The 27,710-nt window shown below is 37.6% G+C and overlaps 1 protein-coding gene across 11 annotated transcripts in view; it reads right to left on the bottom strand.

Annotated features, from left to right (window-relative positions):
- The window catches only part of CCDC138 (coiled-coil domain containing 138), a 135,368-nt gene that overhangs the window by 38,139 nt on the left and 69,519 nt on the right, over positions 1 to 27,710 (bottom strand). For 10 of the 11 annotated variants that reach the window (XM_035001911.1, XM_035001916.1, XM_035001913.1 and 7 more), the window contains 2 exons: positions 13,169 to 13,361; positions 11 to 187 (listed from right to left, as the gene is read on the bottom strand). In XM_035001911.1, the coding sequence (XP_034857802.1) occupies positions 11 to 187; positions 13,169 to 13,361 (370 nt within the window). Of the gene's footprint in view, positions 1 to 10; positions 188 to 12,531; positions 12,730 to 13,168; positions 13,362 to 27,710 lie in introns of those variants that run through there. The other variant, XM_035001918.1, reaches the window with a different exon arrangement.

The following is a 27,710-nucleotide window of genomic DNA, read 5'->3' as shown; positions in this document are numbered from 1 at the left end:
TAAAACTTACTAGATTCCACTGTCATCTGAAGCAAACTATCAATGACATTAGAGAGGAGTCCTTTACTGGATATTCGGAGATGATTTAGTATTACTGGAACAGCTTGATACTCCAAAAACAAGACTTTTCCTTCATCTGTCTTCAAGTCCAAACAGAGAGAATCAAATGCCTGAGCCAGGTAGTCAGCTGAAAAACAGTAGATTAAATCAACTGCCATTATCAGTAATAGCTGGAAAGAAAAAAGGAAAGGAAAGGAAAAGGAAAAGGAAAGAAAGAAAGAAAGAAAGACAAAAGGAAGGAAAGGAAGAAAGAAAGGAATAAAGAAAGGAAGGAAGAAAGAAAAAGAAAGAAAGAACCATCACTTAAATTTAAAAGGGAAACAAAAATTAAATGACCAGAGATAACTGGCTAAATTTAGAATGTTAGAACCCAAATGCTTGAAATGAGGAGAGAAGAGAAATTACACTACGATGGGGTAAATTTCATTCATATTTTAACACCAAAATAACAATAAATTCCATTTCTTTTTTATTACAAGAAAACAGTTGATGTTTAATAGTAAAGACCACAGTAATGTTTATTTTTCATATTTGATAACTACCATATGCTTCCAAAAGTGTTTTTACCTTTACCCAGCTTTTGAGATATTTTTTTGTTGCTAAGTGTTTACCTACTTCAAAATGTAACTTTATGCAAACTTTTAAATGAAGATTTTTGTCTCTTAATAAAGATCAAACAGCCATTCAAAGACAACTTCAGAGGACTAGATGTGCTCTAGTGTTACCTTTTGTGATATATCTGCCATTAACACAGCATGGTTTTGCCAAGGCCAATGTTATGATGGCACCGACTAGATCAGAATCCCTGGAACTTTTTGAGTTAGTGTTTTAGGTTCCTTTGGATAATACCCAGAAGTGGAATTGTTGTATCATCTGATAGTTTTATTTTTAATTTTTGTTGAACTCCATACTGTTTTCCATAGTGGCTCCATTTTCATTTCAATAGTTTTACCTTAGCCAAGACATGAAAACATGTATCTGTTACCTAAGTATATATTGATGGATGAATGGATAAATAAAATGTGGTAAAAAAAGAATCCCTCGAACTTTCTTTATTTTCATATGGTAGTTCTATTTTTAATTTTTGGAAGAACCCCCATCCTGTTTTCCATAGCGGCTATACCAATTTACATTCCCACCAATAGTGCATGAGGGTTCCCTTTTCTCCACATCTTTGCCTGGAACTTTCTTAAAGATGTTCCACAGATGATTGGGGAGCCTGTAAAGCCAGGATTGAGAAGCACTAATTTAACCAGAATCAATGCAAATGAAATATTAAGATACTTATATCATTACAGTTCAATACACCAAACAACCCAAATCAGTACTCTTTACAACAATTTTACATAGTGCTTTTAATTGTACAAGAATACTCCAGTTTCCTAAACTCTTTCAATATACTATTGAAAGGAATAAAAAAACTGTTTGTGCTGTTCAAACTAGTGAGTTAATTTTTCTTCTGAGATTTCTGTTTAAAGAAGGCTCGAAGGTACTTTGAAATACACTGAAAATATGACACAGAATCACCCCCATTAAAATTTACTATCTTCTGGCTGATGTGTTGTATTTCATCTTTGCTGTTTTAGCTTACATAAACTAAAGAAGTAATTTAAAAGCTTAATTATTAAGAATGAGAAGCTGAGGGGTGCCTGGGTGGCTCAGTTGGTTAAGCGACTGCCTTCGGACAAGGTCATGATCCTGGAGTCCCAGGATCGAGTCCCGCATCAGGCTCCCTGCTCAGCAGGGAGTCTGCTTCTCCCTCTGACCCTCCCCCCCTCAGGTGCTCTCTCTCTCAAATAAATAAATAAAATCTTTAAAAAAAAAAAAAAAGAAGAATGAGAAGCTGAGGATAACCTGTGTGAAATACCTATGAAAGAACTGAAATACATAAATATATATTAAAATATATATGAAAGAATTTTGAGAAATTAAAATCTGTGCCTCAATCAATTTATAGTACATTCTATTCTCACTTTTGGTAGAATTTAGTTCAAAGAACACTGCCATTATTGTACTTAATTTTTATAATTAAATAAAACACTGCAAATAAATGTGTATTTAGGTTAAGCAAAGTTGTTAGATTCTGTTCAAGTTTGCCTTATTTGGAAACCTATGTTTATTTAGCAAACACTCAGTAGAGGAGTACAGATGAATCCTGAACTCAATTCTTCACAGAAACAAACGTTTTTATCACAGTGCCACCTACTGTATTTGGCACAGATTACTTCACTTCTCATTAATACATCATCTGAGATTAAACAAGCTAAATGCTACATGATACAGCAAATCTGTGAACTTAAAAAACTGTCCTTTATTAATTTGGGGAGGGGGAAATGGTATTTGGTGAATTTATTTTTAAGTTGCCTTACCTTTTAGGGAGAAGTAAAAAAATTGTATCATTATTTTAATTTCCCTAACAGTGAAGATTTTTGAAAATCAACACCAATTTAACTTCTAGGAGAATATTTTAAGAAATTTTAGTTATTTTTTTTTTTTAAAGATTTTATTTATTTATTTGAGAGAGAGAGAGAATGAGAGACAGCACGAGAGGGAAGAGGGCAGAAGGAAGAGGGCAGAGGGCGAAGCAGACCCCCCGCTGAGCAGGGAGCCAGATGTGGGACTCGATCCCGGGACTCCAGGATCATGACCTGAGCCGAAGGCAGTCGCTTAACCAACTGAGCCACCCAGGCGCCCCAGAAATTTTAGTTATTAATTGTACCAAAACTGGTTGTTGGGCGCCTGGGTGGCTCAGTTGGTTAAGCGACTGCCTTCGGCTCAGGTCATGATCCTGGAGTCCCGGGATCGAGTCCCGCATCGGGCTCCCTGCTCGGCAGGGAGTCTGCTTCTCCCTCTGACCCTCCCCCCTCTCATGTGCTCTCTCTCTCCTCTCATCCTCTCTCAAATAAATAAATAAAATCTTTAAAAAAAAAAAAACTGGTTGTTGTTTTAAGCAACAAGTGTTTGGTGGTTTATTATGAAGCAATACAAATCTAATGTAGTCTAGCAGATCTCAATTCTTTTTTTTTCTTGCAGCTTCATGGTTGGTTTTGGCCAAACTTTTTATTTAGTATTCTGTAGTTGCTTAACACACACTTAAATGGTCTTATTGAGGGAGGGGAAAAGGGAGGTTCTTGTAGATTCCCAAGGAAATGTCAGAAAGGTAGCAGATCTCAGTTCTGATCTCAAGTAAAACCAACTCTTAGAAGTTAAATAATACTAAATAATAATGTTTATGGTAATGTTAGCAGCTAGCGCTTACTATATGCCACACTCTGCTAAACCTTCACATTAATTCTCACTTAATCTTCAAAAAAAATTGTGGTGAAACAAAGAAAAGAAGGGACCTGCCCAATGTCACATAGCTGGTGATGGGACTTAGACTCATCCTTAGTTATCTGACTGCAAAACTGAAGTTCTTAATCCTACATTGTTCCTGTTATTTGAGAATGGCAGTAATTCCTACATTTCTTTAGTCCTGAAGTATAAGTACATAATTTACAAAAATATATATCTGGATAAGTTGGGGGCCAAGTGTTGAGAGGGGCAGGACAACAGAACTAGCTCTGATATACACAACTACTATACATCTCAATTTTATAAATGAGGAGAGTATATTTATTTAGAGTATACTTAATTAGAAAAGGAGAGTATATTTAATTAGAAAGACAAGAAATTTGTCCCTAAAACAATACTATCAGGTAAGATTCTTACCTTTCATTCTCCTATCTTTCCATAGATCAAACTAGTATGTACATACTGAAGGTTTTATTAATTAAAATGTTTTCATATTGACGGCCACATCTACATACTTAAAATTGTTAATGACATGTAACATTCCACTGTCCTCATGATGATACTGTTAAAGGCCTGATTATTTAGGGTCAAGAAAAGATCTGAGTCCCTTACAAATGCCTGACCCTCAGTTTGCTCTTCTGTAAAAATGACACCACCATCTAAAGTTACTGTAGGGAATAAATTTGAAAAAAACAAATGAGTGATTAGAAAAATGCCAACAACACTGCAAGAACTTATTTCCTTCTCTATTCCAATTGCGGGTTTGTCAATTATTTATCATTTATCATTATTAGACAGCACAAATCTTTTTTTTTTTTTTTAAGATTTTATTTATTTGACAGAGAGTGAGACAGGAGAGAGGGAACACAAGCAGGGGGAGTGGGAGAGGGAGAAGCAGTTTTCCTCCTGAGCAGGGAGCCAGATGTGGGGCTCAATCCCAGGACCCTGGGATCATGATCTGAGCTGAAGGCAGACGCTTAATGACTGAGCCACCCAGGTGCCCCAACATAATAAATCTTATTAAAGGTTATGATACATTTGGTGGCTCCTGTAAGCAGAATGCATTTCAAAAATGGTAAGCTACAATACAGTAAAAATTGTACCTGTTTTGACTCTTAACTATAGAGAACAAAGTGATGGTTACCAGAGGGGAGGTGGGTGGGGATAAGAGTGAATTAAGTGATGGGGATTAAGGAGTGCACTTGTCGAGATGAGCACTGGGTGATGTATGGGAGTGCTGAATGACTCTATTGTATACCTGAAAGTAAAATAACACTGTATGTTAACCAATAAAATTAAAATTAAAACTTTAAAAAAACCCACATTTCTCAAGACAGTTTTGGTAAATATTATGTATTAATCTTATGAGTGAACTACTGTATTAGAATTTGAAATACTGCATATTGAAATATTGTAATTTGAAAATACACACATTTTATCAATAAAGACTTTTAGTTGGCATTATATTCAATCATTTTATTTTTGTTAGTATAATGGATATAAGGTTATATCTTAGTTAAATTTTATTTCAGAGAATCAGTGTAGCACAGTGACTAAGAGTGTAGACTTAACCTCTCCATGCCTCAATTTCCTCATTTATAAAATTGAGATGTTAATACTGACATTTCATAATCTTCTTGTTTAGTACCCTGAGTATGTCTTGCCAGGCCTTTCTGGCTTGCCAGGTCTCTGTGGATAGGTCTGATGTTCCTCCCTCTGTACGTAAGGAATCTCTTCCCCCTAACTGCCCTTAAGATGGTTTCCTTTGTTCTAAGATTTGTGAGTTTTACTATAACATGCCGGGGTGTTGGCCTGTTTTCCTTGATCTTGGGTGGGGTCCTCTCTGCCTCTAGGACACGAATGTCTGTTTCATTCCCCAGATTAGGGAAGTTCTCTGCTACGATTTGCTCAAATATATCTTCTAGTCCTTTCTCTCTCCACCCCCTGAGAGATCCCAAAAATTCTGACATTGGAACATTTCATGGTGTCACTTATTTCTCTGATTCTATTTTCATGGATTCTGAGTTGTTTTTCCCTGCCCTCCTCTTTTAGCTTTTTATCTATTAAATGGTCTTCCAGGTCACTAATCTGTTCTTCTGCCTCACTTACCCTAGCTGTTAGATTATCTAGATTAGACTGGATCTCACTGATAGCATTTTTAAATTCTGCCAATTCAGCTTTCATTTCTGTCCTTAGAGACTCTTATGTTGCCATTAATTGATACCTCCATTCTAGCTATCGTCTTCACAATTGCTAGCCTGAATTCCATCTCCGACATCTTGGTTATATCTGTATCCATTTGTAAATCTGTGGCATAATTCATAATCTCTGAGTCTTTCTATTTTGGGGGTTCCTCCTCCTAGTCATTCTGTTGATGGGTGGAGGAGGGATTGTATAGAGTCCAAATTATTGACCACAACCCAAGCAAGATGTACCTGTTTTATAGGGACGTTAGGGTTGCTGGGCTCTTGTTTTCCCAGTCTGTCTTCTGGGGAAGGGGCCTGCCGTGCTGTTACTCAGGCATCCCTGTTTGGGCAGAGTTGCCTTGCCCCATGGCAGGGGATGGGCTCAGTGAAAACCGGTTTTTTGGGGGCTTTTGTTCTCTGGTGGCTTTCCCTGGCGGCTTTCTGCGTCTCTTCTGAGGGAGCAGAGGAGACCGTTTCCAACCCTCTGCCTCAGAGCAAAGAGATCGCAGTCTGTTCTTCAGTGAGCCCTCCAGGCCACACTGTCTCCGTTTCTGTCTGTGCTGCTATATATTGCAGCACCCTGGGTTGTGTGCCCCTCAGCAGCACTCCCAGTCCTTGCCTCCAGGTCGGGGCATGTGTCTGCCCTTTGTGCTTCTAAAACCACCAGCCACCCCCGGTTCACACTCACGGCCATGCCGCTTGGGAGTTTCAGTCCCGGGGGCTGCCCTAAAGTCCATTTCCCGCCACTATGGGTCTGCGAGTCTGTGTCCAGTCCCAGCGCGGGAGGCTATTGCTCACTGGCGGTGTAGGATCCCGATGGCCGGGCTCCCTCCCCCTTCTCTTTATCCTCTGATATCTGCCTGCAGAATCACAGCTCCCCATTTTGTACCTTGAAACCAACCGCCTGCGATATTCTATTTGTAGAGATCCAGATCTACTTACATCTCAGGCTGATATCGTAGGTGTTCAGAGTGGTCCAGTAGATATCCAGCTCAATTCCGGGGACCAGTTGGAATAGGGTCCCCTACTTCTCTGCCATCTTTTCCCCTCTACCTCACTATGGTTTTGATTTGCATTTCCCTGATTAGTGATGTTGACTATCTATATGTCTTCTTTAGAGAAATGTCTGTTCACATTCTCTGCCCACTTTCTAATCAGATTTTCTTTTTAGTGTTGCATTGTATTAAGTCCTATATATATTTTAGAAATTAATCCCTTATCAGATATATCATTTGCAAATATCTTCTCCAATTCAGTAGGTTGTCTTTTCATTCTGTGGATGTTTTCCTTCACTGTGCAAAGGCTTTTTAGTTTGATGTAGGCTCAATTGTTCATTTTTGCTTTTGCTGCCCTTGCCTGAGGAGGCAGACTCAAAAACATATTGCTCAGACCAACGTCCAGGAGTTTCCTGCCTATGTTCTCTTTTACTTTTATGATTTCAGGTCTTACATTTAGGTCTTTAATACATTCTAAGTTTATTTTTTATATGGTATAGTAAAGTGGTTCAGTTTTCCCAGCACCATTCATTAAAGAGACTCTTTTCCACCATTGTGTATTCTTGCCTCCTTTGTCACAGATTAATTGACCAGGTAACGTGTGGGTTTATTTCTGGGATCTCTATTCTATTCTATTGATCTGTGTGTCTATCTTTGTGCCAATACCACTCTGTTTTGATAATAGCTTCGTAGTCAAGTTTGAAATCTTTCCAGCGTGCAGGTCTTTCCCCTCTTTAAGTTTATACCTAGTTATTTTATTGTTTTTGGTGCAATTGCAAATGGGACTGTTTTCTTAATTTTACTTTCTGCTGCTTAATAGTGTTCTTGATCTCTGACTGGTTCATTTTTATCTTTGTGTTGAGTCTCACTGATGTCCTCCACTCTTTTTGTTTTTACCTCCACTCTTTTCTTAAGTTTAGTGAGTATCTTTATGAACATTACTTTAAATTCTCTATCAGGCGTATAACTTACATCCATTTCACTTGGGTCTCTTGCTGTGGTTTAGTCCTGTTCTTTCATTTGGGACATATTCTCTGATTCCTCATTTTGTCTAACTCTCTGTGTCTATTTCTTTGTGTTAGGACAGTCAGCTACTTCTCTTGCTCTTAATGATAATAGCCTTATAAAGAAGAGGTCCTACAGTGCCCTGCAGGGCCACGTCTCCTGTTCCCCAGGGCTTGGCACTCAGGGAGTGTCTCCTATGTGTGTTGCATGTGCTCTGTTGTTGAGTGTTAACCTCTTTCCTGCCCCCCTGCCCCTTCAGTCCAGTTGTCTGCAAAGGTTCTCTGCCAACTGTGGGTAGTGTTTGGTCCCAGCAGGGGTGGAGAGTGTTTTAGCAAGGTGTGCAGTGGTCTGCTCAAGCAATGAGACTTGCCCCTGCCACCACCGGAACTGAGGTCCCGCAAATGTGTGGGTTGGGAGATGTGTTGGCAGGGTTTACCCTAATCCTTTGGGGGATGGGTCCTACAAGGCTGGAACTAAGGCGAGTGTGACTGGGAGGGGTGGATCTGCCGAAGCACAGGGTGAGAGGCTATGATGTAAGCAAATTGGGTAATGGAGTGTCGATGCCATGCTAGCTGTTGTTTATGCAGGGGCAGGAGAGGGATAGGTGCCTACCAGCTCCTTTGCTCCTGGAGAGGTCTCCCCACGATCCCTGTCTATCCAAGTCATGCTCTGGGATGAGCAAATCACTCTCCCTCCCATCTACCCCCAGAGTTTTTCAAACTGATGGTTCTATGCTATATCTGCATGGGCTGTTTGTCCTGCTGTCACTTTAAGGGTGGGGACTCCACTTCCAAACACCCTTGGAGCTCCCCCAGAGCCGAGCCTCCCAATTTTGAAAATTCCAGGCATTCTCACTGGTGTAGAACTCATGAAGTTTGGCCCCTCTCGCTTTCAAAGGCAAATGTTATGGGGATTCATCCTTCCCATTTGTGGGCTCCCCAGTGTGAAAGTCTGTTTTCACCCTTCTCCGCACCACTGGCTCTCTCCCCAACATGGACAGCCATGGTCTGTTGCACTCCCAGACCCTGTCTTTGCCCTTCCTACCTTCTTTGATGTGGCCTCTTATCTACCTTTAGTTCGTGGAGTCTGTTCTGCCAGTCTTCAGATCATTTCATGGGTTATTTATGCTGCTATATCTAGTTATAGCCATGGAACAAGGCAAGCTTACTCCCCCTACTCTACCACCATCTTCCTAGTCAATCCTCTAATTTTTGACATTTTAATTATTATGCTTCTCAGTGTGGACCTCTTTGGGTTCATCTTATTTGGAGTTCTCTGTATTTCCTGGACCTGGATGTGTTTCCTGCCCCAGGTTAGGGAATTTTTCAGCTTATTTCTTCAAGTAAGTTCTCCACCTCTTTCTCCTTCTCTCTTCTTCTTCTGAACCCCTATAATGCAATTATTAGTATGCTTAATGTTGTCCTAGAGGTCCCTTATCTCACTTTTTTATAGCCTTTTTTCTTTTTGCCATTCAGCTTGGATGATTTCCACTACTCTGTCTTCATAATTGCTGAGCTGTTCTGCATCCTCTGATTTATGGTTGACTCCTCTAGTGTTTCTCCTCCTAAGTTAAGGAATCATCTTTATGATCATTACTTTGAATCATATCAGGTAGACTGTCTATCTCTGTTTTGTTTAGATCTTTTTCTGAGGTTTTTGTCTTGCTCTTTCATTTGAAACAGACTCCTCTGTCTCCTCATTTTGTCTTTCTGTGTTTCTACGTATTAGGTAAGTTAGTACATCCCCTGGTCTTGAGAGTAGTGGCTTTATGTAGAAAACATCCGGTGGGGTCCAGAATCACAATGCACCCTGGTCACCAGAACCCAACCCTCAAGGTGTCCCCTTGTGGGCTACATACACATTCCTATTGTGACTGGGCTGCAACTGCTATGCCAACTGGTGGGCTGAGGTGACTGCTGGACCAGCTGCCTCCAATGCCCAGCCACGACTACTATGGGTGCACTGGTGGGAGGGTCTGGCCCTGGCACAACTGGATGAGAGGACCAGCTGCAACTGTTGCAGCTGGGCTGGTTGGTGGGGATCAATCACCAGTGTGAAATGGCTGTTGATGCCTATCTTTGACTGTTGCAGGCATGGTGGATGGTGGGAGGTGCTTTAGAAATGTGCCTGCCAGGGCAAGTACTTTGGGAAGGCATGTCCACAGGGGAATGCTGGTACAGGGAAAGCAGTGCCATCAAGATAGATGGAGAGTGTCAACTGGTATGGCAGCATCATGCCAGCTAGGCTGAAGGAGAGCAAGAAAAATTGCACCTGCCAGCACTCTGTTCCTACAGAAAGTTCCTACAGATCCCTACCCTCCAGCACATGCCCTAAAAATTAGTCAATAAATCTCCTTCACTTATGGCCCAGGTGCTTTTCAAACAGCTGCCCTGTGCTGTCTGAGTGAGACTGTGCATGAGCCCTTTAAGAGGAGAGTCTCCATTTCCCTCTAGCCCTCCCAGAGTTGGCCTGCTATTTTTCAAATCCAGACATTATGTGGGCTTCTCTTCCCAGGGCAGATTTTTGGGGTGGGGGTGAAAAATGTAGGGTTTGAACTCCTCACTCCTCAGGCAGGTCTCTTCACCTGTGATGTCCTTCCTGATTCTCGATTACCACACCACGTGTTAGGTTCCTAACCAGACCATGTCTCTTCCCCTCCTACCCTTCTTGATGTGGCTTTTTCCTCGTATCTTTAGCTGTGGAACAGCTGTTCTCCTAGTCTTCAGGTCATCAGCACAAAGAGTTGCTCTATATGTAGTTGCATAGATTTGCTGTATCCATGGGAGGTGAGCTCAGGATCTAATTTGCCTTCTTCTTTGACTCTATACAGTTGCTTTAAAATCTGCTAAGGCAAGCCACTACCCATGTTGCTGTTTTACTTGTTTTAAATTATTACATTCATTGCAAGTATTATTTCAAACTTTCCTACCGCTTTCTCAACTTACACACACTATACTTGAATTTTCATTGGTATTTTTACACAAAGTGACTTGGAGTATCTTATAATTTTTAATATATTTGTTAGGAAGAATAAAAGTCCTTTATTTCTGGGGTGCCTGGGTAGCTCAGTTGGTTAAGCATCTTACTCTTGATTTCAGCTCAGGGTTGTGAGACCAAGCCTTGCATCGGGCTCTGTGCTAGGTGTGGAGCCTGCTTGAGATTCTCTCTCTCCCTCTGACCCTCCCCCACTCTAAAAGAAAAAGTCCTTTATTTCTGCCATTTAATGTCAGCAATAATCTTTTTAAAAATTTTTTTATTTATTCATTTGAGAGAGAGAGAGATCGAGAGACAGACAACATGAGCAGGGGCAGGGGGAGGGGCAGAGTGAGAAGCAGGCCCTCCTGAGCAGGGAGCCCGCTGTGGGACTCAATCCCAGGATTCTGGGATCATGACCTGAGCCGAAGGCAGATGCTTAACCAACTGAGCCACCCAGGCACCCAGCAATAATCTTTATTACCCTGTCCACTCATCTATTACTTACTCATATCCTTTTTTAAAGATTTTTAGAGAGAGTATGCGTGGGCATGCAAGTGGGCATGCAAGTGGGGGGAGGGGCAGAGGGAGAGGGAGACTCTCAAGCAGACTCCCCCCGAGCCCAGAGCCCGATTCAGGGCTTGATCCCACAACCCTGGGATCATAACCTGAGCGAAAACCAAGAGGCAGACGTTCAACGGACTGAGCCACCCAGGTGCCCCACCCATATCTTTATTTATACCCTATTATATTTCACAAAGGATGAAGTTTACAAACACCAAATTAGATTTATATCCAAATTTTATACTTTTTGGTTTTTTATATTAGCAAGATTTCTTTTTTATGTTATTGTTGTTTGTTAGTGATATTCATAGTAGTCATACTATACAGCCACAGATAGTCACAGACGGTAATGATAGTACTGAAAGTCAACAGACTTTGTGAATTTCCTCTGAAGCTCATTTTCTGAAACACAAATTCTATCAGACTGCTATAACAACTATCAGAGACTGTGTAGTTTATACACAACAGGAATTTTACTGCTCACAGTTCTGGAGGTGGAGAAGTCGAAGACAAAGTTGCCAGTATAGTTGCCAGTATGGTGAAGGTTCACAACCTGAACCTTCATTCTGTGTCCTCACAAGGTGTAAGGGCTAGAGATCTCAGTGGAGATTCTTTTATAAGGGCACTAATCCCATTTATGAGGGCTCCACACTCACTAAGCACCTCCTAAAGTCCCCAACTACTAATACCATCATCTCTAGGGGTTAGCATTTTACCACATGAATCTTGTGGGGTCACAAATATTCAGAACACAGCACATTATATTCAATGAATTTCTGAGCTAGTTTCATTGAATATCCTCAATTTATACAGAGTATCCACAAATGAATAGTTTCCTTTCCAATATTCATCTTTCTTTTTTTTTAATGGCTCACTGAAAATGGTCAGCATGTCCAATACTATACTGCACAGAATGGTGAGAGAGAACACCTAATTCTATCTTTTGTTTTATTTCTCTATTGCATTAGTTTTATCAGTAATGCATATTATATTTTATCAAATGATATAATGCATGTTGATATGCGGTGAACTTTATTTTGGACTAATACACCCTTCTCATAAATGATGTTTCAAACAGTTATCACTCAATCTGTTTAACTATGAGAACCATAAATATAAGGAAAAAACTAAGAAGCAAGTTATAGTTTCGTTTTTTGTTATTGTTGTTGTAGAATTCCATAATCAGGTGTAACTAAACAGTACACACTTCAGAGAAAGTGGTAAAATTAAATTATTGCCATTTCCCACTAAAAAAAATTCAACCACACTGAGTTATATAATTTAACAAACAGGAAAGATAAAAAGATGGCATATTTAATGTTTCACTATTTTGGTATGACTTTAACAAAAATTCTATTTAGTAATTCAAAAACATAACTCGTTGTAGCTGTATATCAAAACTGTATTAAAAACAGTCAACTTTATTGTTGACACAGTCAAACATTATTTTTAATTCATTCATTTCCTTATTCACTATTATAAACATTAAACACTATGCTAGTTGCAGGGGGATACAACAGTAAACAAGGCAGTATTTTTCTTCAGTCAACTTACAAACTAGTGTAGGGACTGATAAAATTTTTCTGTAAAGGGCCACATCATAATATAGGCTTCTAGGAGGCCATACAGTCTCTGTTGCCAACTACTCAGCTCTGTCGTAAGGCAAAAACAGTTATTAGACAACAGGTAAAATATGAGCATGCATGTGTTTAAATAAAACTTTATTTACAAAACAGGTGGTGGGCCAGATCTGGACAATGGGCTACAGGTTGCCAACACCTGCTCCAGTAAAAATTAATGAATTAGGAATTTCAACACTATATGGTAAATGCAATGACAGTGGGAAGCACAGGTTATTGTGGGAACATGATCTAAGGAATCAATAAAGTCTTCTGGGAGGAGACAACAATCCAACGGACTACTCCACTTTCTCACATTCAGCAAATAAAAGTAGTTTATTGTAATGTGTCACCATTATAAAATCTCATTCTAAAAATGGAAAACATATTTGACTATGCAAGAATTACTTCACAATATAGTATTCTCTTCTGTTTATGAAAAAATATGCCATAAGCACAAGTAAAAGCTTACCTTGAGAGACTGTTTTGAGAACAATTAAAGTTGATAAAAATCTCAATGGTAAATTGGAGCTCTTAAAGAAAGCAGCTGTCTTTGGTTTATTCTCCACTGAATGTTCTAAAGAATTATCTTGAATTCCCTTCGTTACTACTCCTTTGAATATGTCTTCACCCAATCTCCTCAATGTTGATGTCATGGTTGAATGCTGTTAAAAATATGTACCACCTTATTATATTTATTTATGTCCATGATATATTTCAAATACTACAATCAAATACAGAAACTAAAAATAAGTCAGTTTTTTTCTAATTAAAAAATGGCTTAGAAATATGCAAAATTAAAAAGAAGTAATTTTATAATCAATTTTTTAAAATTATTTATGACTTTTTCTAAAAGAAATGAGCAGTCTACTAAGAAAAAATTAGGAGAATTGAGACAAGATTCAATTTGAAAATGTTTAAGAACATCAGATCATGATATGTTTCTGGCACAGAGAAATCAAAGGAACAGAAAAGTAGACACTATAGGTTCTTCACTCCTCCACCATTACTGACAAATGGTTTCTTGGGTGTATCTTACAGTGTTAGCTTATAAAGTGATTATCTAGGGTCTCACTGCTTTACAGCTTACTATGATGATAACCATCACAGTGATTTTAATAACTAACTTTTAACACCTGCTGAAGAATAAAATACTGGGTTAGATTCATGGATAATTCTGGAGCGCCTGGGTGGCTCAGCTGGTTAAGCATCTGCCTTCTGCTCAGGTCATGATTCCGGGGTCCTGGGATCGAGCCCCACATTGGGCTCCCTGCTCCACCCTCTCCCTCTTCCCTTCTCCCTGCTTGTGCTCTCTCTCTCTCAAATAAATAAAATCTTAAAAAAAAATTTAGAATCATGGATAATTCTCATGGTGAATAAACTAAAACAAGACAATGGGCAAAACAGAAATACTGACAAGTAAATACTTCTAAAATAATATAAGCTTTTATGATATTCCACATATATTTTAAGAACCAAATAAAGGAAAACCATTTTACACTGCTACAGATGAGAACGCATGAGCCAGACTTAGAAGTAACTTAAATATGGGTAACAAGTATTTGCTTTAGAATTTCAGCATATTAAAATTAGAGAGATAGGGGTGCCTGGGTGGCTCAGTCAGTTAAGTGTCCAACTCTTGATCTCAGCTCAGGTCATGATCTCAGGGTTGTGCGATCAAGCCCTGTGTTGGGCTCCACGCTGGGTGTTGAGCCTGCTTGAGATTCTCTCTCACCCTCTGCACCTCCCCCACTCTCTAAAAAAATAATAATTAAAAAAATAAAATAAAATTAGAGAGATATATTGAGATTTTATGGGGATCAAAAGGCACAATGATTGGGTGGTGAGTGGCATAACAAATACAATCTAATTTAAATATACGGTCTATAAACCTTAAATCTGAAAAAGGAAGCCTCATACACTATTGGTAGGAATGTAAACTGGTATAGCCATTGTGGAAAACAGTATGGAGGTTTCTCAAAAAATTAAAAAAGATACAATATGATCCAGTAATTCCACTATTAGTTATTTACTCAAAGAAAACAAAAACATTAATTTAAAAACATATATACACTCCTATGTTTATGCAGCATTATTTACAATAGCCATGATATGGAAGCAACCTAAGTGTTCATCAACAGGTGACTGGATAAGGTGTGTGGGGTGTGTGTGTGTGTATGTACACACACACATACATACACAGTGGAATATTATGCAGCCAAAAAAACAGATGAGATTTTGCCATTTGTGACAACATGGATGGACCTATAGGGTATTATGTTAAGTGAAATAAGTCAGACTGAGAAAGACAAATACCATATGATTTCATTCATATATGGAATCTAAAAAAAAAAATGAACAAACAAACAAAAAGTGGAATCAATCTTTAAATACAAAGAACAAACTGATGGTTGCCAGAGGGAAGGGGGGTGAGAAGAAGGGCAAGATGGGTGAAGGGGAGAGGGAGATACAAGCTTCCAGTCATGGAAGGAATAAGTCACAGGAATAAAGGCACAGCACAGGGAATATAGTCAATTATATTATAATAGTGCTATATGGAGACATTTGGTACCTACACTTGTAATGAGCAAAGCCTAAGTATAGAAAAGTTGAATCAGTATGTTGTATACTTGAAACTAATTTAACACTGTGTGTCAACTATACTCAAAAAAAAATTTAAATAAGTTTTTAATATCATTAGGAAAAGATAATACGTATGTTTTTTAAAACCCTGGTATAAAAATAGGAGAAAATATTAGAAATTCTAGAAGTTTCCTGATGCCTCATATTTCTCAGGCTTGAAGCTGAAAAGGCTGGCAACCTGGAAACTACAGACAAAAAAAAGCCCCAACATAAGTCTGCTCTCTCTAGCCAAAAGTCTAAGAAAAGAGCAGCCTTGCAAAATAAAAAACTTCCATTTTTTAATTTTAGTTTTAGATGGGGGAGGGGCAGAGGGAAAAAGAGAATCTTAAGCTGGCTTCATGCCTAGCACAGAGCCTGATGTGGGGCTCGATCTCACAATGCTGAAATCATGACCTGAGCCGAAGTCAAGAGTCAGATACTTAACCAACTGAGCCACCAAGGTGCCCCAAGACAAAAAACTTTTAGACAAAACCACAATCCAAAAAAACACCATAGAAAGATCTGTGGTCCAACATCCACCTAGATGATCAAAATTCCAAGGACAGCCTACACTTTTACCCTCAACCAGGCAGTAACAAGGTGTTCATGAATGCAATGTGAGGGGTAGTAATGAGGCACTCCCATCCCTCCCAGTTAGGGAGATATCAGTGGAGGCCTAGTGGGAACCAGAACTCCCTCCCTGCCCCCCCCAGATAGCAATAGAAGCCTGGTGGGGAACCTGGACTTCTACTTAACTAGGCAATAAAGAGAGCCATCCTGTATTTCCTCTGCAAGAGCAGTGTCAAAAGAAAGCCAGATAAAAAAGAGGCCCAGAGCCTTATAATATCAAAATGTCCAGTTTTCAATAAAAAATCACTAATCACACAAAAACCTGGAAGATCTCAAACTGAACGAAAATCAGTAACTGCCAACACCAATGGCACAAAGATGTTAGAATTATCTGACAAACATTTTAAAGCAGCCATGATAAAATTTATAATTATGCATTTTAAAAAAATGTAAAAGAGAAAATTTCATCAAAGAAATAGAAAGTCTTACCAAAGAAAATATAAAGAACCAAATGGAAATTTTATAACTGAAAATACAGTAACCAAAATTAAAAACAGAGAGGTTCACTAGCTAACTGAATCCAACAGTATATTAAAGGGATTTTTCACCACAATCAAATGGGATTTATTCCTGGGCTGCAGGGTGATTCAATATCCACAAAACAATCAACATGATATATCACATTAATAAAAGAAAGGATAAGAATCATATGATCCTCTCAATAGATGCAGAAAGCATTTGACAAAATACAGCATCTTTTCTTGATAAAAGGCCTCAAGAAAGAAGGGATAGAAAGAACATACGTCCACATCATAAAGGTCATATACAAAAGACCCACAGCAAATATCCTCAATAAGGAAAAACTGAGAGCTTTTCCCTTACTGTCAGGAACATGACAGGGATGCTCACTCTTACCATTATTGTTCAACACAGTACTGAAGTCCTAGCCTCAGCAATCAGACAACAAAAAGAAATAAAAGGCATCCAAGTCAGCAAGGAAGAAGTCTAACTTTCTTCCCAGATGACCTGATACTTTATATAGAAAACCCAAAGACTCCACCCCAAAACTGCTACAATACATGAATTCAGCAAAGTTGCACAATATAAAATCAATGTACAGCAATCTGTCGCATTTCTATTCACCAATAATTAAGCAGCAGAAAGAGAAATGAAGGAATCAATTCCATTTACAACTGCACCCAAAACCATGAGATACCTAGGAATAAACCTAACCAAAGAGATAACAGATCTGTAATCTGAAAACTACAGAACACTGGTGAAAGAAACTGAAGACAACACAAACATTCCATGCTCATGGATTGGAAGAATATTGTTAAAACGTCTATACTACTCAAAGCAATCTACACATTCACAATGCAATCCCTATCAAAATAACACCAGTATTTTTCATGGGCCTAGAAAAAGAATTCTAAAATTTGTATGGAACCAGAAAGGACCCCGAATAGCCAAAACAATCCTGAAAAAGAAAACCAAAGTGGGAAGCATCACAGTCCCAGACTTCAAGCTGTATTACAAAGCTGTAATCATCAGGACAGTATGGTACTGGCACAGAAACAGACACATCGAATAAAGAAACAGGATAAAGAACCCAGATTTGGACCCACAACTATATGGTCAACTAATCTTCAACAATACAGGAAAGAATATCCAATAGAAAAAAGACAGTCTCTTCAACAAATGGTATTGAGAAAACTGGACAGCCACACGCAGAAGAATGAAACGGGACTACTTTCTTTTTTTTTTTTTTTTTAAAGATTTTATTTATTTATTTGACAGAGAGAGACACAGCGAGAGAGCGAACACAAGCAGGGGGAGTGGGAGAGGGAGAAGCAGGCCTCCTGCGGAGCAGGGAGCCCGATGCGGGGCTCAATCCCAGGAACCTGGGATCATGACCCAAGCTGAAGGCAGACACTTAATGACTGAGCCACCCAGGTGCTCCGAAACTGGACTACTTTCTTATACCATAAGCAAAAATAAACTCAAAATGGATGAAAAACCTAAATGTGAGACAGGAAGCCATCAAAATCCTAGAGGAGAACATAGGCAGCAACCTTTCTGACCTTAGCCCCAACAACTTATTACTAGACACATCGCTGGAGACAAGGGAAACAAAAGCAAAAATGAACTAGGACTTCATCAAAATAAAAAGCTTCTGCACAGCAAAGGAAACAGCTAACAAAACTAAAAGGCAGCCTACAGACTGGGAGAAGATATTTGCAAATGATGTACTTGATAAAAGGATAGTATCCAGAATCTATAAAGAACTCATCAAAATCAACCCCCCAAAAATAAATAATCCAGTTAAGAAATAGGTAGAAGATATGAACAGACATTTCTCCAAAGAAGACATACAAATGGCCAACAGACACATGAGAAAATGCTCAACATCACTCATCATCAGGGAACTGCAAATCAAAACCACAATGAGATACCACCTCACACCAGTCAGAATGGCTAAACTGAACAACATCGGAAACAACAGATGTTGGTGAGGATGCAGAGAAAGGTGAATCCTCTTACACTGTTGGTGGGAATGCAAGCTGGTGCAGCCACTCTGGAAAATGGTATGGACATCCTCAAAAAGTTAAAAATATAACTACCCTGGGGCGCCTGGGTGGCTCAGTCATTAAGCGTCTGCCTTCAGCTCAGGTCATGATCCCAGGGTCCTGGGATTGAGCCCCTCATCAGGTTCCCTGCTCCGCGGGAAGCCTGCTTCTCCCTCTCCCACTCCCCCTGCTTGTGTTCCCTCTCACACTGTGTCTCTGTCAAATAAATAAGTAAAATCTTAAAAAAAATAAAAATAAAAATAAAATAAATAAAATAAAAATATAGCTACCCCATGACCCAGCAATTGCACTACTAGACATTTATCCAAAGGATACAGAAGTGCTGAAATGAAGGGGCTCATACACCCCAATGTTTATAACAGCTCTATTGACAATTGCCAAATTATGGAAAGAGCCCAAGTGTTGACTGACTGATGAAGAGATAAAGAAGATGTGGTGTATATATGTGTGTATACACACACACACACACACAATGGAATATTACTCGACCATCAAAAGGAATGAAATCTTGTAACAAGGTGGATGGAGCTAGAATGTATTATGCTAAGTGAAAAAAGTCAGTCAGAGAAATATATATATCATATGATTTCACTCATTTGTGTAATTTAAGAAACAAAACTGATGAACATAGGGCACAGGAAGAAAAAATAAGATAAAAACAGAGGGAGGCAAACCATAAGAGACTGTTAAGAGAACTGAGGGTTGCTGGAGGGGAGGTGAGTGGGGGGATGGGCTAAATGGCTGATAGGTATTAAAGAGGACATTTGTTGGGATCAGCACTGGGTGTTATAGGTAAGTGATGAATCATTAAATTCTACTCCTGAAACCAATACTACACTATATGTTTACTTCCCTGAATTTAAATTAAAAAAGAAAAAATATACAAACAAAAAAATGGATAGGTTCAACAGCAAAATGGAGGACACAAGAAAATAACTGGTTAACTGGAATTTAAAACAACAGAATTCTGGGGCACCTGGGTGACTCAGTCGTTAAGCATCTGCCTTCAGCTCACGTCATGATCCCAGGGTCCTGGGATCGAGCCCCGCATCAGGCTCCCCACTCTGCGGAGAGCCTGCTTCTCCCTCTCCCACTCCCCCTGCTGTGTTCCCTATCTCGCTGTGTCTCTCTCTGTCAAATAAATAAATAAATAAACCTTAAAAAAAAACAAAAAACAAAAAACAGAATTTACCCAATCTGAACATTGAACTGGAAAAAAACAAAACAAAACAAAAAACCACGGAGGGGAAATTAGAGATTCCAGGAACTGAGGAACTATAACAAAAGATTTAGTAACCCTGCCAATCAGTATCCTGGAAGGAAAAGAAGCATGAGGTAGCGCTGAAAAAATACTTGGAAGAAATAATGGCTGAAAACTTCCCAGATTGGCTAAATAAATAAATCTAGACACTGAAGAAATTGACCAAACCCCAGAAAGGATAAATCCAAAGTGATCAACAAGATATATCATAACCAACTTATGAAACCTAAAGAAAAAAGAAAACAACTGAAAGCAGTAACAGAGAAATTAACATACACGAAGCAAGCAATTCAAGCAACAGTGGATTCCTTATCATAAGCCATGGAAGTTGTCTAGAAGAAATTAGTACAACATTTTCCAAGTATTTTATGAAAAGAACTATCATCTCAGAATCCTATACCCAGTGAAATTATCCTTCAGGAATATAGAGGAAACTAGGACACTCGATGAAGTGAAACTAAAACAGTTTGTCATCAGCAGACGTATTCTAAAAGGCTACCTAAGAGAAGTTCTCTATGATTAATGAAATAATAAAAGAAGAACCTTGGAATATCTGGAAGGAAGAACTCAGTAAGCAAAATATGGGCAAATACAACAGATTTTCCTTCTCCTTCTGAGTTTTAAGTTTGACAGTTATGCAAAAATTATAACCCTGTCTAATGTGATTCTAAATATATGTAGAAGATATTAATATTATAGAGGGTGGATTAATGAAGGGATAAAAAGGCAAGGTTTCTTTTAAGATTTTATTTATTTATTATTTTTAATTTATTTGTCAGAGAGAGAGATGGAGAGGGCACAAGCAGGGAGAGCAGCAGAGGGAGAAGCAGGCTCCCCACTGAGCAAGGAGCCCAATGTGGGACTTTGATCCAGGACCCTGGGATCATAACCTCAGCCGAAGGCAGCCACTTAACCGACTGAGCCGCCCAGGCGTCCCAAAAGGCAAGGTGTCTATACTTCAGTTGAATTAGCAAAATGAAAACACCAGTGGAATGTGGTAAGTTATCTATATACAATCTGATACCTAGAAGGACTAATATAAAAACTATAAAAAGAGAAATACTCAAAACTATAAATAAACCAAAATGGAGTTTTAAAAAATGTTCAAGTAACCCACAGCAAAGCAGGGGAAAAGAAAATCCAGAGAAATGAAAAAGATACACAAAAACAAACAGTAAACAAAAAATAAAATAACAAACTTAAGCCCTAACATATCAATAACTACATTAAATATAAATGACCTAAGTATACCAATTAAAACACAGAACTTGATAAAGTTGATTAAAAAACAAAATCTAGCTACATGCTATCTACAAAAACTCATTTCAAATATAACAATGCAAACAGGTCTAAATTAAAAGAATGGAAAAGGACAGCATGAATCTAAGGAGAGCAGAGTGCTTATATTAATATCAGAGATCTCAGAGCGAAAAAAATTACCAAGTATAGTGAGAGATATTACATAATCATAAAAGAGTTAATCCACTAAAAACGTGTAACAATCCTAAGTTTATATGCACAAAGCAACAGAATTGCAAAACATAGGCAAAAATGATAAACAGGAGAAATATATAAATTCACAATTATAGCTGAAGACTTCTCTGAACACTAGATACAACTAGACAGAACAGTAACAAGGATATAAACTAACTAAAAAACGCCATCAACGAGCAGGATCTAATCTGCATTTATAGAACACCCACACAAGAGCAGAATACACATCCTCAGCCAAATAATGTCAACAATACAACCAAACCAGAAAAACAGAAAGGTAAAAGAAATATCTAAAACAAACTTATAAATAATTCATGGTCAAAGAGGAAGTCTCAAGGGAAATTTTTAAAATACATTAAATTGGAAGAAATGAAAATGTAACATATCAAAATTTGTGGGACACAGTTAAAGAAGTGCTGACAGAAAAACAGCACTAAAAATAGCACTATGTTAGAAAAAAAGTCTCAAATGAATAATCTAAGTTTTTACCTAGTAACCTAAAAAAAGAACAAAATAAATCCAAAGCAAACAGAAGGAAGGAAATAATAAAGAGATAAAAATGAAAACTATAAAATAATGAAACAAAAAGATGGTCCTTTTAAAAAAATCAACAAAACAAACTTCTGGCAAGAAAGACAAAAAAAAAATGACACACATTATCAATACTAGGAATGAAATAGAAGGTATTACTACAAACACTGAGGACATCAACAGGATATTAAGAGAATACTATGAAAAACTTTACACATATATACTGAACAGCTTAGACAAAATTGTTCATTCCATTCCCTGAAAAGCACAAACTTCTACAAATCACTTATATGAATTAATAATATCCCTATAACTATTAAGGAACTTGAATTCATAATTTAAAATCTCCCCAGGGCGCCTGGGTGGCTCAGTCAATTAAGCGTCTGCCTTTGGCTCAGATCATGATCACAGGGTCCTGGGATCGAGCCCCACATCAGGCTCCCTGCTCAGTGGGGAGCCTGCTTCTCCCTCTGCCTGCTGCTCCCCCCGTTTGTGCTGTCTCTCTGTCAAATACATACAATCTTTTTTTTTTTTTTTAAGATTTTATTTATTTATTTGACAGAGAGAGACATAGCGAGAGCAGGAACACAAGCAGGGAGAGTGGGAGAGGGAGAAGCAGGCTTCCCATAGAGCAGGGAGCCCGATGTGGGACTCGATCCCAGGACCCTGGGATCATGACCTGAGCTGAAGGCAGACGTTTAACGCCTGAGCCACCCAGGCGCCCTACATACAATCTTTTTAAAAAAATAAACAATTTTTAAAAAATCTCCCCAAAAGACATCTCTCAGCTGACAGTTTCATGGAAGAATTCTACCAAAAGTCTAAAGAAGAATTAACACTAAATCTAATTTCTTTCAGAAAAAAAGGATGGAACACTTACCAATTAATTTTATGAACATAGTACTACCTTGATACAAAACCAGACAAAGATAGTATAAAAGAATAGAAAACTGCAGACCAATATCCCTAATGAATACAGACTCGTTAACAAAATATTAGCAAACAGAATTCAGCAAATATAAAAAGAACTATACAACACGGCCAAGTGGGGTTTATTTCAGGAAAACATGGCTAATTCAGTATTTGAAAGCCAATCAGTAACGCACCACATTATCAGGTTAAAGAAAAAAAAATCACACGGTCATATCAATAAATGCAAAAAATTATTTGAAAAAAGTTTCAACGTTCATTCATGATTAAAAAAAACCTCAGAGAAATAGGAATAAAGGGGAACTAAACTTGATAAAAAGCATCTATAAAACTATAGCCAATATTATAATTAATAATGAAGGACTCACTGTGTTCCCCCCTAAGATCAAGAACAAGCCAATGATATCCATTATCATTCATATTTAACATAGTCCTAGATATTGTAGCTAATGCAAAAGAAAAATTAAAGGCATACATGTCAAAAGAAAAAAAAGTAAAACAAAAAACTTTCCTTATTTGCAGATCCATGACTATGTAGAAAATTCCAAAGAATCTTCAGGACAAATCCTAAAACTAGTAAGAGCATGATCACAGGATACAGAATGAACTGAGTACCAACATGGACACCAAAATTTTAAAAATACCAACAACTGCCATCACTCAAAAACATTAAATATGCAGCTGAAAATCTAACAAGTAATGTACAGGAATTTTATGCTTAACACCACATATCATGGATGAAAGAAATCAAATTTCTAAATAAAATGGAGAAACGTATCATGTTCCTGAACTGGAGGACTCAACACAGTAAAGATGTCAATTTTTCTCAAATTTATATACAGGTTAATGCAATTCCTATCAAAATCCCTGTAAGATATTTTGTGGCTAGAGAAGATTATTCTAAAATTTATAAGGAAAGTCAAAGGAACTATTATAGTTAAAATATTTTTGAAAAACAATAATAAAATGGGAAGAGATCAATATACCCAACTTCAAAACATATTATAAAGGTAGAGGAATCAACAGTATAGAACTGGCAAAGGAACAGACACACAGATACATGGAACATAACAGAGAACCCAGAAAGAGACCCACAGAATATTCCCAACTGACAACGGTACAGACGAAGGAAAGGCTTTACAATAAATGGTGCTGGAACAATTGGACATTTATTAACCTTGATCTAAATCTCATACCTTATACAAAACTAACTCAAACTGTATATGGACTCACATGTAAAATGCAAAAGTATAAAACTTTAAGGAAAAAAAAAAAGGAGAAAATCTTCACAATCTAGGGTTAGGCAACAAATTCTTACACTTGACCCCAAAAGCAATATCCACAAAAGGAAAAACTGACTGGAAATCATTAAAATTTAAAAGCTCTACAAAAGACCCTGTTAAGAGGATGAAAATACAAGAAAGAAAAAAAATATTTCCAAATGACATACCCAACAAAGGACTAGTATCTAAAATATATAAAGAACTCTCAAAACTGAACAATGAAAAACAAAGAGTCCAATTAAATAATGGGCAAAAGACACAAATAGACTGAAGAAGATACACCTGTGGAAAGCAAACACATGAAAAGATGTTTAGCCACTGGAGAGACGCAAATTAAAACTCCAATGAGAAAACAATACTATTAAGAATGGTGAAAATAAAAAACAGTAACAATACTAAATGCTGGTGAGGTCATGGAGAAACTAGATCACTCAGATATTGCTAGTGAGAGGGTAAATTAATAAAATCACTCTTAAAATTTGGCAGTTTACTAAAAAATTAAACATGCAGCTACCGTATAACATTTCTTGGACATTTATCCCAGAGGAATAAAACTTATTTATAAACAAAAACCAGCACATCAATGTTTACAGCATTTATAATAGCCAAAAATTAGGTTCCTTTAACCAATGAATGGTTAAAATGTGGTACATTCCTATCATGGAATCAATAAAAAGTAGTGCCAAAACTTAAAACAGATCTCCAGCAAATTATGCTAAGTGGAAAAAAAGCCAATTTCAAGGGGTTACATACTGACTAGTCCATTCAAATAACATTTGTGATTTGACAAAATTATAGAAATGGAGAAAAAGAAGTTAGTGGTTAGAGGAATTAAAGAAGGGGTAGGGCAGGAGGAAAGTGGGTATTGTTATAAAAGGTAACATGAGGACTTCTGATTTCCTGTCAGGTGGGTAAGGGGTTTGGAAGTTGTCACTCCATCCTAACAAGTAAAAAACTGAACAACTGAAAAATTGACAGCTTTCTTAGATCCACTAGAAGTGAGATCACAGGGCAAAACCCAGAATTTGGAGAGAGAGGAGAATCCAGAGAATTACAACTTACTATGGCAGAAACCCATGAGCTGAAACCTCTGCGGGAAATGGTACCAGCACAGGAAAATTTGAGCTATAACTGAAAATTGCTGGGGGCCCAATGTGAACAAGTTTGAGAGTTAAAAATGCCAGCTGGGGCCAGTCACAAGTGAGTTCCCAAATTTTATTGGTTTTAGCTCCAGGAGCTCTCACAGTTCTCACAGTGAAAGCTAGAGAAAAATCCCCTCATGCTTCAGGTAGGGGGAGTGAAAAAGTGACACAATTTTATTCTTGTTATAACAAGACTGGTCCTCAAGAAAACTACTTTACCAGAGCTTAATCTAGTGGGCTTTTATCAGAGTCTAACAGATTTAGGTACTTAGGGGAAAGGAAACAGCAAAACTCAGCCTGCTCTAGCAATCCTGCCCCACTTCAGGGGGAGAAAAACTGGGAAGCACTTATGAAGTTCACAGCCCAGGGACACAAGCTCACCAAAAGACTGAGATTGAATCATACAACTACAGAACTTCTTCCTGCACATTTTGGATGTATTAAAGGTCCATTTACAGCAGTCACTTTTACATGGTACATCATGTCCAGATAACAGGAAAAAATCACAAGGCATGCTAAAAGGCAAAAATCCACAGTTTGAAAAGACAGAGCAAGCATCAGATTCAGACTCAAATATGGTAGGAATGTTGGAATAATCAGATAGAATTTAAAACAACTATGATTAATATTCTAAGATTCTCATGAAAAAAGTACACAACACGCAAGAACCGATGAGTGATGTAAGCAGAGAGATGGAAATTCTAAGAAATAATCAAAAAGAAATACTAGAGATCAGAAACACTGTGAATGAAGAATGTCTTTGGTGGGCCCATAGTAGACTAGACAGGGATGAAGAAATAATCTCTAAGTCTAAAGGTACATCATTAGAAACTTCAAAAACTGGAATACAAAGAGAAAAACACAGACTGGATAAAATGGAACAGAATATCCAAAAATTATGGGACAATTATAAAAGGTGTAATAGAGGTAACAGAAATACCAGAAGGAAAAGAAAAGAAATAAAAGAAATATTTGAAACAGTAATGACAGAGTTTCCTCCAAATTAACATAGGAAACAAAACCAGGAAGCTCAGAGAACACCAAGAAGGATAAATATCAACCCCCCAAAAAACCTACACCAAAGCATATCATATTCAAACTGCAGAAAATAAAAACTTTAAAAAAAAATCTTGATAGAAGCCAGAGGAATAAACAGCTTATTCATAGAGAAGCAAAGATAAGAATTATATCCAATTTCTCCTCAAAAACCATGTAGGCACAAAGAAAATAGAATGAAATATTTAAAATGTTGAGAAAAAAACTCCACCAACCTACAATTCTATATACTGTGAAATTATCCATCAAAAATAAATATTTTCTCAGATCAACAAAAATTGAAGGAATCTGTTACCAGTAGAGCAGCCCTGAAAGTAATATTAATAAAAGTTCTTTAGAGAGAAGGAAAATCATATAGCTGGGAAACCTGGATGTACATAAAGAAAGAGCATTAGAGAAGGAATAAGTGTACATAAAGACTTTTATCTTTTATTAACTGATCTAACAGATAAGTTTGTTGAAAACAATAGCAACAGTGTGTTTGATTATGAATGCCTGTGTGTGTGCATGTGCGTGTGTGTACATATGCATGCTTATGTATGCTTATGTGTAAGTGAAATGAATGACAGGAATGATACAAGGGAATACAGGACAGGAGGAAGAAATCAGCAGTATTTTGTTACAGTAGTCCCCGCTTATCTGGGGGGCATGTGTTCCAAGACCCCCAGGGGGGATACCTGAAACAATGGACAGTACCAAACTTTATATACTATGTCTTTTCCTATACATACATACCTATGATAAAGTTTAATTTATAAGTTAGGCATAGTAAGAGATTAATCTCAAAGAGATTAACAACAATAACTGATAATAAAATAGATTATAACAATATAATAAAAGTTATGTGAATGTGGTGTCTCTCTCTCTCAAAATATCTTATTGTACTGTACTCATCCTCTTATGATGACGTAACATGGTAAAATGTCTACAGGATGAGATGAAGTGAAATGAAACAGGCATTGTGACCTTACTTAGCGTTAGGCTAATAATGACCTTCTGACAGTACTTCAGAAGGAGGGTCATCTGCTTCCAGCCTGTGGTTAACCGTGGGTAACTGAAACCACAGAAAGTGAAACCACAGATAAGGTGGGTGTACTGTATTATAAGATACTCACACTACACGTAAAGCTGTATAGTGTAATTTGAAAATGGATTTAGATTAGTTGTGAATTCATATTGCAAACAGTAGGGCAACCACTAAAAAAATTAAAAAAGAAGTACAACTGATATGCTAAGAAAGAAGGGAAAGTAGAAGCATATAACATGTCCAACTAAAACCACAAAAGGCAGAAAAAGAACAAAACAGGAACAAAGAACAACTGTCGATGAATAAAAAATAGTAAAAACTATGGTAGATATTAATCAAACAATATCAATAATCACTTTCAACATCAATAGTCAAAATACACCAATTAAAAGAGACTGTTAGAGTGAATCAAAATAAAAGACCCACTATACACTGTCTATAAGAAACCCACTTTAAATATAAAGACAAATACAGATTAAAAGTAAATGGATAGAAACCCACTTTTTTTTT

The sequence above is a fragment of the Mirounga leonina genome, unplaced genomic scaffold (assembly GCF_011800145.1).
Source record: "Mirounga leonina isolate KUSES-001 unplaced genomic scaffold, KU_Mleo_1.0 Mir_125, whole genome shotgun sequence".
NCBI classification, from domain to species: domain Eukaryota; kingdom Metazoa; phylum Chordata; class Mammalia; order Carnivora; family Phocidae; genus Mirounga; species Mirounga leonina.
Note: the sequence above shows the minus strand (reverse complement) of the source record. Positions and strands in the feature narration are given on the sequence as shown.